At 46.3% G+C, this 12,799-nt stretch overlaps 1 protein-coding gene across 3 annotated transcripts in view; it reads right to left on the reverse strand.

The window, feature by feature from the left end:
* GMPPA (GDP-mannose pyrophosphorylase A) overlaps positions 1-12,799 on the reverse strand; it is a 249,860-nt gene that overhangs the window by 74,933 nt on the left and 162,128 nt on the right. For all 3 annotated transcript variants that reach the window (XM_085650103.1, XM_085650104.1, XM_085650102.1), the window contains exon 2: positions 789-841. In XM_085650103.1, the coding sequence (XP_085506229.1) occupies positions 789-828 (40 nt within the window). In that variant the 5' untranslated portion in view covers positions 829-841. The remainder of the gene's footprint in view (positions 1-788; positions 842-12,799) is intronic.

Consider the following 12,799-nt stretch of genomic DNA (forward strand, 5'->3'; position numbering starts at 1 on the left):
CTGTAACAGCGATAAATCCTATGTGGTGGATCACCCGGGAAGAATTAGCATGAAGTCAGCTGGTGTAGCACCACAAGAGAGAATCTTAACCAGGACCACTACCGGTCTACGGGATTGAATTGTGTAGTATTCAGCTCTGCCGTGACATTAAAAAGTACTTTCTTCTCTTAAAAAGACAAGCACTGGGCTAGACATTGAAGTTACTGTGTGAGTCGGTTCACTGTTGAGTGCTGCACTTGTCCCCCCTCACTACCTCCATGAGAAGCCTTTGACCGCTCACCCTTGCTACCCTGAGAGTCAAGTGCGGAAAGGGTTGCACTGCCTCAGCCTCTTCTAGTTGTCCAGACTAAAGTAAGGTTAAGCAAGACTCAATTACTGCATCAAGATCGTTGCCCCCCACCCCCCTCGGTTCAAGTTCTACCCTAAGATTAAAGTTATCTGATACCGGTCCTGAAAGCAGTTTAAAACAGACTCAAACCCTACTTCTCTAACACTCCCGGGTGTGATAAAGACAGCCTCAAGTACAGCCTCACTTACCCTCTAAGAAGCCTCCACTCCCAGTCCTGTACTTAAGACAGTCTGATGCCCTCTCATCGTCCCACAGTAATCAGATTTAAAAGCTGCAGTGAGATCAAATAAGGCTGGCTAACTCAGTCGACCCACTCGTGCCCTTGGATCTCAGAATGCCCATGAGGACACGAAGGACTAGCATGCTCAAACACCTCTCTGTTGCACGCTCATCCGGGCACTCCCATGAGTTTGAGCAGATTTCCCCACCAGGCACTTACCTTTCTGTGGCCCTCCAATCAGGATCACTGCTTTCAGCATCTTGACTGCGCGTCTGAAAACAAAATAAAGAACCTGGTGTCAGAGGTGAGTCCAGCTCCTGCTCCCCACAATCTTTGCACAGCTCCTGCAGCCTCTGTGACCAAAGTCTCGCCTCACATTGCTTTATAGTTGATAATCTAGCAGAGACTGTTTTTAGACTCACAATAAACAGGTAAAATGAGGTGTGTCGCTGCAGTGAATTGGAATTTTGAATGATAGGAAATATTTAAATCCTGTAATATAAGAATTTTAAAAAGTGTATAAATATTTACATACAATATAACAATCCACAAGGTTTATTCTCATGTCACCAGAACCACTCAAAGGTATTATTTCCAAGATAATGTAACCCACTGAATGTTATGTGCGAGCCACAACTCACTGAGGAATAAGTAAAGCAAAACAACTCCAAGTTTCTTAAATTGTAAAAATCAGGGATGCCTTGTTAGGCATAGATGGGGGTACCATCATATTAAACACCCCACAGATTTCCTTCAACAGATAGTGTCATGCCTGCTGCAGATATGGAACATTGCAGAGGGAATCTGGACTGTGGAAATGAAACAAACCAACATGCTGCCTGAGAGACCATGGATGGCAGTTTTGCCTAATCTCGAATAACTGTTGTGTGCTCCGAATAATATCTTCACAGCTCTTACGAAGAATTCTGCAAAAGAAACGTTCGCTGCACGTGGAAAAGGTGTATCCATTAGAATGTTTGCCTGATTAACAAGGGGACACACGTTTGAATGTGCAAATGTAATGCAACTCTGCATTTGCTCTTGCCAACTTGATTTTACTTCTACATCAACCAAATATTTTTTTTAGTGTGGAGAATCTCTTCCCATAAATCCTCATTTATTTTGGGGGGTGCCTACACTTCCAAACTCTGAAAACATATGCAAGCCAGTCTTAGACAAGAGCAAATCTGCAATCGGTTTCAGACTAAAAGCTACCTGCAAACGACTGTCGAATAATGATAAAGCTGCCAGTCTGTGGGTATTCGCCCTCTTTGCAGGTGTCCCACTCTGAAGCGCCCTCAACCAGTGCCTGTTTCTTTAATCACACATAAAATTAAACCCTACTACTGTTATACGCCAGCACATCGATTTATAAATTCACATTTACTTTTTGTGTGTTTGTACTCGTAAGTGCTAAGAATGCAAATATCTGTCAGACTTTGGCCTCAACAAGTTTCCCTGTGATCGAGAGCATATATTGGACCCATTATAGAGACAGCTGAATAAATCTGTAAGATCTCCCGAACTGCAGAGTTATGAGAACTGTTGTACAGCGCACAATGTATGAAGGCGGAAGATTCCTTCTTTAGCTCTGTCAATCCCTAGATCCTGACAACAGCAGAAAGGTGAAGTTACTTAGGGTGCGATTCTTCCTGTGCTTGGCCCTATTTAGGGTCTGGCGTGGTACCCCGCGTCATGAATGGAACTGTCGGTAATGTAGAGCCAAGAAGGACATGTTGACACACACTCCTTTAAAGCACTGAAGTTTGTGGTCTCCATCTTCGAGCTCTCACAAAAAGAAAAGGACTGATGAAGATGAACTGTTTCAGCAACACAGTGAGCGTGAGGAATAAACCTGGGGATGGAGCAGCCTGAAGGTGATCAGCAGGTGAACAGAGGCTGTAAGAAGATCCACTAACCGGCATAATGTATGTACAGATTTTATATTTTTAAGTTATGTTTTATTTTTGGCTAAAAGTAAAACAGGAAAAGATACGGAATATATTTTGTGTTAGACAAATGTATAATGTGAATCAGTTTCAATGCTTGTTCTACGTTTCAAGGTAAGAAGGAGATGGCCTGGATGTTGCTCTGCTCCTAGACGGAAATCAAATACTAAAATGGATATAAGCTCTACAGTTGCCTCTTGCCTGCGGTAACCTGCAAACAGCTGGTGAAAGAACATGAACAGAAAAGGATTCTGGATAGGTACACAAGACTCCCTTGCTTCTCCCACAGCAGTAACTCCTGACATTCCTATACCAAATAACTGCAGGCGGCCCCCCCATCATTTACACCGTCTAGTGCATCTTTTACCCCAAACCCTAATGCTGCTTCAGACCTCCATACCAGCCTCGCCATTCTCTCCTAAACACCTTCTAGTCCCATTCCTGAAATACCATGTGGTATCTCAAACCTAATATATCCAGGTCACTCGTACAAAAGATTCATTTTGGTGCTTCTAAATCGCAGACCCTTCAGGAAACTCCACCTCGCCCCATCTGTGTGGTCTGTGCCTTCAGCCCAGGGATCCCTCTTACACTTAGTAACAACATGGCCCGCTTACGTATGGTGACCAGGGGACTCCTTGTCCCTGGGATAACCGTTTTCCAGTCCTGGGCTTTCCTTTTGCCAGCAATTACTTTCAGGTGTGTTAGTGAAATTGGCTTAATGGAATCAAACCAATCCTCTCTTATCTAGAATGCATCGATTTGTTAAATTTAATCCCAGGACTGGGAAACTGGTGTCCCGCGACTTGAAGTCATCTGGTCACCCTACTGTTACACATCCTAACTCCCCTTATACTATGAGGATAAGGTTCATTTTTTCGGCCTTGGTGCCAGCATGTTCATCTAGAATATCACAAGCGCTTTAGAGTTGGCAGGATGTTCAGGAGCAAATAATTATAAAAATGAGAAGCATATGAGGGGTAGCTGTCAAAGGGCAGAAATCATTAGTTTCTTACTGCGAGGCAGGGGAGGTGAGGCGTTGGTTCCTTGCGGTTACCGGGGAGGTGACATGGCGTTGGCGACGATGAGTCGGTTCCTTACGACGGTGCAGGGTCGATGGATTCGGGAAGATCACCCACGTCAGGAATCTGCTCTGCGATGATGAAGCACCAGCGCCGGGCTATGGTGCAAGTCGGGGCAGTGCGCCGTGAGCATCACAAGTGGTGCCCTCGGCTCCGGTGCAGGCAGCAGCCTTGGTGACGGTGTCAGAGTTGATACAGTGCGGCATCAAGTCAGAAGGTGCATTGTGCACTTCACGAACTGTGCCCACGGCTTACTTGCAGGTCGTGGCTTCGCTCGCCGGCATCGGTGTTGCTTTTTCCCTCTGTGGCAGCTGACACAGGAGTTCCAGGTGCAGGAGGACAGAGGAAACAAAGTATTTGTGTCCCTGAGACTTCAGAACAGAAGGCACGCTCTACACCAAGCCCTTGGAGATCTGCTTCAAGCAGGATAAGCAGCACAGTTCAGTCTTTGTCCTCTTCTTGGCAGAAGCAACAACTGCAGGCCAACCCAGCAAAGCACGCACACAGCAATGGGACAGTACTCCTCCTTCAACTTCTCCAGCTCTTCTCCTTGGCAGAGGTTCCTCTTGAGTCCAGAAGTATTCTACAGTTCTGGGGTCTGGGCTCCAATATTTATACCACATTTTCCTTTGTTCTCTAGTGGCAAAAAGTCTCTCAGCTCAGTCCAAACCAGTTCTGTCCTCTCTGGTCCAGCTTCTAAATGCAGCCCAGGTCTATTCAGCTCAGCTCAGAGGCATGCAGGAAACGCAGGACATACATCAATACCACCTTCCCGCCCAGTGGCTGTCTACAGTGAAAGCACATCCCCAGCTCCTGTCACTCCAAAACCAGACATCAAATACACAACCCAGCAGAGGCACACAGCATGGCTAAGCAAGAAAAAGCCTACCGTTCTAAAAACTAGCATTTTCAAACACACAATTTAACAATCATTGGCATAGCCAATAGGTCTCGCCTTTGGGAACTTATAAGTGTTTAGCCATGCAACAGTTGATGTTGTTGCACCAAGGATATTGTTCTGCATAACTAAATACTTATAAGGTCCCAAAGGCGAGACCTATTGGCTATGTCAATGCTTGTTATAGATGTACGTTTAAACAAGAAATCCGCATGGAATTTAAAAATAGAGGATCTCATGTAGAATGCTCTCATGTAAATAAGTGGTTAGAATCGGAAGTAAAATAAAGTCAAGCACTTTCTTTAACATGCAATTGTGGGCTGATATACATGTGTATATCGTAACCATAGGGTGCTCCTTACTTTCAACTATAACAGTGCTAACACGCACAACCCTCTTGCGCGATAATGCAATTATAAGGGAACTTTTGATTTCATCATGCACTCACCCCGTGCAAGATTCCAAATGTGTCTAACTCTTTGCCGACGGCGTCTGTATATCATTGCTCGTTTTACTTCCACGAAAGTGTCACAAATTGTGTCACTGAATGCAATAAAATGTCACATATAAGCAATCTGAAACTTGGCAGCTATAAAGAACAACTCATTTTTATTTAGCAACTGAATTCATGTTGCAAGCGAGATGTCATTCTTCTTGCAATATTGTCAATCTAAAAGTGAAAAGCAAGCATAGCGGTGACCACGGGTCATATAAAAAAATGAAGGCTGCATTTAAGCCAGACAAACTTCTAAACCAATTTTAATATTACATACGAAAAAACTCTTTCAAGAGAGGTCATACCGAGGCACGAAGTAAAATATGAATGTCAAAACTGAACGAACTGTGAACGGCAAAATAAACACATGGAATTGGTTGGAAGTCTTACTTACTGCATCTTAGTTTTCCGAGCTCATAATCCCCTGGAACGCCATTGGATGCACGTGCTGCTAGAAAATGGGGAACGACCTTAGAAGGTGGGGTCACGGCACTAATGAAAGCTCGTAGGTGGCAAAAGATATTATGGGACATGTCGTATAAGTCCCTGCACTTCGAAGAGAAACTAAAACAACAACTGATATTTGTCCATTACCATTACTTATTCGAGATAAATGAAATATACAAGCTTCCTTGAAAACCGAAAAAATCAGTTCTCAAGATAATTGTGCGAAATCCGTTCTCAAGTTAATTGTGCCAAATCTATGAAGCGGGAGGAAGTGACCTCAACGGACTTAAAAAAAGCATTGGCATAGCAGGGGAGAAAAGCACGGAGAGGGAGACAGAGTGCAGCCAGGGAGAGAGGAACGGAGAAGGAGCCTGAGAGTGCAGCAGGGGAGAGAAGCACGGAGAGGGAGCCTGAGAGTGCAACAGCGGAGAGAAGCACGGAGCATAAGCCCAAGAGTGCAGCAGGAGAGAGAAGCACAGAGAGGAAGCCCGAGAGTACAGCAGGGGAGAAAAGCACGGAGAGTTAGGGGAAGGAAAGAGGACATGGAAAGGGGAAAGAGGAGTGGAGGCTGGGGTGAGGCGTGAGAGAGGCAGAGGGTGGGCCATGGCATTGAGGGGCACAGAGGAGATACAGAAGTGGAAGTGAGGCAAAGCGAGACGGCTACAGAGGCAGTGGAGAGATTAACCAGGAGCGATGACGCGCGCCGCTGAATGTAAACAAATGAGCGAGTGAAAGAAAAGCTGTTCGGAAGGGAACAGGAAGCAGCTGTTTTCAAGCACACTCGTGCTTGTGGCGGCATCCGCCTTGCGGGAGCAAGTAGCGGCCAATTAGCATGCACGTCGCTGCTCGTTCCCGCAAGGTGGATGCAGCCACAAGCATGAGTATGTGCTTCAAAAAACAGTAGAGTGGCAGCTAAAGGTCCTCCTATGCAGCGCATGCGCGCTGTGTAGGCGAGACCTAAAAACCAACTTTACTAAAAGATGTGTTGGGAGTCTAACCTCAATTTCTTCATCTTGCCCCAATGGAAAGTTATACTTCTTAGAGGTTACAAATAAACTCCCATGTAACCCTATGGAGCAGATAGCCTTTCAATATTGAACAAGCATTTAAAATGCAATAGGTCTCGTAGTGACATTGTTTTGAGTAAATGGCCTTGTAAATGTCATTGGTTTTTATATTGTTTATGTTTTGTAAAAATTTATTAAAATGATTGTAATGTAAAATGCAAATAGTTTTAAAATGTGTAATTGGAAAAGTTATTCATTGCATTTATATGAGTGAGAGCTATTGGCTTTGTAAATGTTAATGGCTTGTTTCAATGTGAGTTTTGTTAAGCAAAATAAATATAATGTATTCGTAATGCTTATAGGATAAAGTTACTGCCAGTGCTTAGCACCGGTGAGACCCGGCCCACTTAAAGCCGTGCCCCCACGCATACAACTCCTCCACTGCATTGTCGTTTCCTATGCTGCTCCCAGATTTTGACAGCTGTGTACCTTCATCACACAATTAAAACTAGCACATATACGAACATCGCTCTGCAGAGAGGCCAAGGATTGAATGTGCATGTAGTCTTCACACCTTATGGCCCACTGTGAGAAACCATGGTGCCTTGGGCCTCAGCTTCAGATATTTCAATTGTGCCCGGTCGTGAATACTTGCCCGCAGACTGAATTTGTCAAGACACCTGGAGGCGAACCCCTACCATCCCAAGTTAATCACACTTTAACATGACTAGGTTACAAGCCCAGCTTACGCAGAGAACTGCGAGATCAATCAGGAAAGGTGCACATAGAGACAAGGACACATGCAGACTTCCACTTCACATAGAGACAGGGGCACACGCAGACCTTGAATTCACAGAGACAGGGACACAGGCACACCTTGACTTCACAGAGACGGGGGCACACGCAGACCTTGACTTCAGACAGACGTGTACTCAGAGAGGCGCAAACAGACTGCTAACTCCCGAGCACACCGAGACTCCAGTACAGGTATACATACACCTGGGGCCCAGGTGACCCACAGCCTGCACTAAGCACTTTACCCGACTATATGATATCTGGCATATGCGTACAGGTCATCTAGTGAGATTCAATGGTCATCCCTACACACCATTTTAGAACAAGATGGCTGCCACACAAATAGGTTTAGATCTTCTCAGCCAATCAATGGCCAGGAAATAAAGAAAAGCAGTCTATACTGCAGGTGGACTCAGCTATGCCTTTTTTGAGAATGCATGTTATAGACCTTGGATTCTCAAAGTATGGCCCGGAGGTCACTTTTAGCCCTACTGACGTTAATATGCGGCCCCACTTTGAACAGCAGCACTGGGCTGCTGTTTACTTGACAGAGCGCTAAAATTAACAAGTGTTTTACTTTGATACACTGTGTAAAGTATTCATGTTTAACTTATACTTCTGACTACAAGCTTTCTGATGACACACTGAACATAAATTGAAAAATGTACAGAGGAGTGGGAGTGCTGAGCTATTTAAAATTATTGTATTAATTTTAAAAAAAGGTATGTGCCCATGTGTCTCAGACTAGGACAAACATTCAAAGGTGCTTATTTACTGGCCAAAAGCTTTCAAGAAGTGTTAAGTTAGGCCGCAGCGGCGCGTCTCGGGCGGTTCATAAGTGGAAAGAATTCCAGAACCCTGCACACTTCTAGGTGCAGATTTCTTCTGACGGTTCAGTCTCTATGGACTGTTTGTTTCTATGCTGTGGTCCAGGATCATTTTTTGGGGCCCTGTTTAACTGGTGGTTGCAGTGGCAGTGTTCCTAAGGTGCTATTGTTTTTCTCTTTCCTCTGCATTTATTCATGATGTTTTTGCCTAATACTCAAATACTGCTCCTTGCACCAGATTAGTTTCTGCAGTCGAAGTTTTCCGGGATTTGACATGAAACAAGTAATGCTTCTGGTCATCCTACCCAAGAGTGAAGGAAGTGCACACACCTGGATGGCAGAACAGCCTCCGTGCTGGCACCAGCTCCAGAGAGTTATCTTAGCAATTTCATGAGGAACAACAGACTTTGCTAAGCAGCTTTCCAGGCCATCCACTCCGGAGTAATTACGCATTGACTCTCATTACAAATGTTATGTAAAAAAAACAAATCGCAGTAATATCACGCGTAACGCTTTAGGGATAACCTTGCCTTACTAACAACTCACCCCGACTGAAAACGTAATTTAAAACGGATATTTCATCACAGATAAATAAGTCATGTGTGAGATGGGAAGAGAGGTACTTTAGTAGCGAAGTCAAGATCGGAGTTACACAAGATCGGAGTTCTAATCTTGCCTTAGATTGTAAAAATGTGACACAGCGCTCGTGTGTAATGTAAAAAAAAATTGGAATGGAGATGTGCAAATCCGGTGATGTACATGATCTTACATCTGCTACACTCCCTTTGATGTACAGCACAATTGCTTTCCAGCTAGTTAGTGGTGCATACATGCTAACATATGCATAAATGTGATCCTTGCTAGTCCTCAAAGATCAGCCTCGTGGCTGGGCTAGTAGCACGGTCTTAAGTTATAGCCCTGCTTATGTGTGCAATGTATCCCATATCACGCCATGCTCGGCCATGCCTCATCACTAAATGTACATTTCTCTTCTATACACACCAGTACCACGGGAGGAGATGGGCGTTTTTCATTTCTTGGTCTCACGGTACAGTTAGCTTGTCGACAGTGACCAAGGTGGCTGAGAGTCAACAATGTGCTACTGGAGAGGAGGAGCCAAGATGGCGATCGGGACGGCAGCGTAGGCTCTCGGCTCCGTGAACCTCCGCATCCCGCACAGATATCCTGCATGAGATCCTTAGCCTGCGCTATATGCCCGTGTTGGTGATTGAGAGCGGCTACCGATCGCGTGATTCTGAAGTTTCTGGCGGCGGTACCGCCGGAGAAATGTTCACCTGAAGTTTGCGGCCTGTGCAACCCTGGAACCGGGACCTCGAGTGGACAACATGGCCGGGCGGCAGTTCAACAACAGCGGCCATTGGTGACTGGGTGGAGTCGGAATACCGGAGAGGTGCGGATATTGGCCTGAATTTCGCCGTGGTCATTCCTACCACTGGGGCGTAGCGGAACGAGTGCATGCCCGAGGTGGCAATTCCAAGATTCTTTGGTAGTCGCCTGAGCCCTCGCCAGTGAGCGGCTCGGACGCTGCCTGTAACTCGTCCCGATCTTCGCGGGCTGCTCCCGGATTTTTGTGGGCGCTCGTCCAGGGTGAGGATAACTGTTACCTGTGACCATACACCGGATACATATTTTGCCTGCCCCCGGAACCCGTTTGCAGTACCATGGACCTTGATGCGCTTGTGCCTGAGTCCCGGTCCCAATCTGGGGTGGAACTACCCTGCGGCCATCTTGATAGGATGGATTCAATCATCCTGTACACTGGGTCGCAGCAAGATTGGGAGTATGTGGCTAAGAGGAGTGTAGCGCAGCGGGCGCGAGGAGCTGTGCTGGGGTACGGTGACCTACTCGAAGCTCTCGGTGCCCTTCGTTCCACCCTGGTTCACGGCGCCTGGGTACTGGGGAGAAAGCTTGATGGTATTGCGTCAGCTTCGGAACAGTTGCGATCTGCCTGTCCCCAGGTAACCAGGGACTTGTTTTACTTCACACAGGAGGACAGTGTCGTGGCCGCCCCTGTGAATAGGGGGAAGCTGGAAATTCCTGACAATGTGCCAACGTGTGGTCGGCTGGCTGTAGGTCGGGTCTGTTCCGGAGGTTTTAGACTTGAGCAGAAGGTGGTGGCTTTGGCCCACGCACAGCCTCTGGCGACCCAGGCAATAATCAAGCAATGGTCGCCTGCTCTGGCTGATTCCTACATCCTGGACCTTGTGTGCAGTGCATGTCCTGGGGCAGTACTGGGAAAGATGATCCTCCATAATGATGACTGTGTTGGTATTCAGAGACGTCCACCCTACATGTGTGTGTCGCTTCCGGTTATTTCTTGGACGCTCCTTTTCCTCGTAACATTGGACATGGCACTGGGTCGATGGGTATGCATCGGTGGATTCGCAAAGAGAGGCCAAGGATAAGACTGATCCTTCAGAGGTTGTCATCTGATAGGCGGGCGGGCACAGGGGTTGCGTGCTCTCACGGCATAACTAATAATGTAATAGGTGCATAACGCTCCCCATTTTTCTTTGACATGAAAAATTCTTGTGGATTACGGTTTGCTTTGGGGAGGAACACATTGTGCGGGAGGGAGAAGCCGGGGGCATGTTTGAAGGCCCTCCTCCAGTTTATTAATACTCTCTCCACTCCCTCGTTAGGTGGGGTTTCTTTTCTTTCTCCTTTTTCTCTGTTTCTTCTATATTTCGGGTCTGGTTCTGGGGCGACAGGCACACTGCTGGGGGGGGGCCGTAGTCATCTGCAGAGGTGCAGGGTGGGGGGCTGGGGGAGGAGATTTTTTAGTTTTTTACTTTGTTTCTATGGCCTCTTTTCTCTTCTCTTATCTTTCTTTGTCTTTCTTTTCTGGGGTCAGTACGGTAGGTTTCCTTCGCTGTCAAACACTGCTTTTTCATTTGTGCCTCAATTTCCGTGGTGCTTTCTGGGTCTTAGGCCAGGGGACTGTAGGCGCACATGACTCGTGATATTCTTCCACATCCTGAACCTCCTGTTTTAGCGCCATTGACTTGATAGATTGCTGTTTATTGTTGACGTTTACTATTCTACCCGCCATTTTTCGCTACTGGGAAATTGTTTGGCACCTGATCCTTCCATTCTCTATTATAAAATGAAAACCTTTTATATCCTGGTTTCCTACTTGGGCTGCTAAGTGGCCAAGAGTATACTAGCATGGAGATTCTGCTCCCCGAGGTGCTGCCTGTGATTAAAATTTGTTTTCTGTTAATCCAACTGCTTAGCGGCCGGCCCCGGGGGTTGTAGGCCCATACTTGTCTTTGGTTGAAATGTCAATAAAGGTTTTTCAACAAAAAAAAAAAAAAAACAATGTGCTACTGTGACAGGCACAAGCGCCTCTGACATTCCTCAGGACGCTGTACGCATGGGAGTGTTGCGTAAGTGCCGATGGGAGAGCAGAGCCCCTGACACTCGGAGCTTGTTATCTAGAGCTGCAAACAGGACCATCTCAAGTTGCAGCTCGAGGCCCAGGAGGTTGCGTGCCACCTTCCAACCATATCAAATACTTCTTTGTTCTTATCTTTGGCAGGGCTATTTCTACCTCCAAAGTGACACTCGCGAGTTTATTTTGGACCACTAAAGATAGACGTTTCATGTTACAAGTATTCCAAAAATGACCTGTCCTATTTAAGAAGTGTGAAAGCGAGTAGCATGCCTTAAGCACAAGAGTAGTGCTGGAACACTTATAGCAATGCTAAACGCGAACTTAAACGAGTTTTAGGAACCACGTAAATGAGTGATGTGCACGCGCGACAGCGAGCCATGTGGTTTTAATTATCGCGCCCGTGTCTGGGCTCGATAATTGAAACCACATGGCAGCGGTGTGGGTAACCGACACCAATGGGCCATGAGCGGAGCAATTTGCCTGCCTTTGGCCAATTGCGTGCTGTCTTTCATAAAAAGATGCACGCATAGGCCAATAGGGTGGGCCAAAAGGAAAAGCACACGCACGAACGTGTGCGATTCCTAGGTCCGTTTTGAAACCCCCTCCAAGAGGTCTCTCGCTGCGCGAGCAATGCTACGTACTGCAACGCTAGGCGCAAGACCTAAAAACGAAATGATCAGTATTTCACTCTCAGGACATACCACAAAGACCAGTACATGTCATACCTTTCCCTCACACTGTACACTGCCCACAGGGATACCTGGTGCCTACCTTAGGGGTGTCTTATATGTGAGAAAAGGGGAGGATAGGGCCTGGCAAGTGAGTGCACTTGCCAGGTCGACATGGCAGTAAAAACTGCGCGCAGACACTGCAGTGGCAGGTCTGAGAACCCTTTTCAGGGCTGCTTGTGTGGGTGGCGCAACCAGTGCTGCAGGCCCACTAGCAGCCTTCGATTTACACGCCATGGGCACACACAGTGCACTGTACTAGGGACTTAGAAGTGAACCAAATAAGCCAATCATGGAAACACCAATCCATAAACACAATTTATATAGGGAGCACTTGCACTCTGTCAATGATCAGCAGTGGCAAAGTACCCACAGCATCTAGACCAGCAAAACCTAAATCAAGCACACAGTAAAAATACAAGAGGCAGAGGTAAAAAATAAAATTTAAAGGTAGGGGCAGCCACGCCAAGGATTCCAGGTTTAACACGTTTGTCACAGAAAATAAAATAAACATATATTTAAAATAGCTATAGACATTGCTTTAAGTGTTGAACAGACTGCTAATTGTTTCAAGGAAGGAAAG

Source organism: Triturus cristatus, chromosome 3_2, assembly GCF_964204655.1.
Source record: "Triturus cristatus chromosome 3_2, aTriCri1.1, whole genome shotgun sequence".
NCBI classification, from domain to species: Eukaryota; Metazoa; Chordata; class Amphibia; order Caudata; family Salamandridae; genus Triturus; species Triturus cristatus.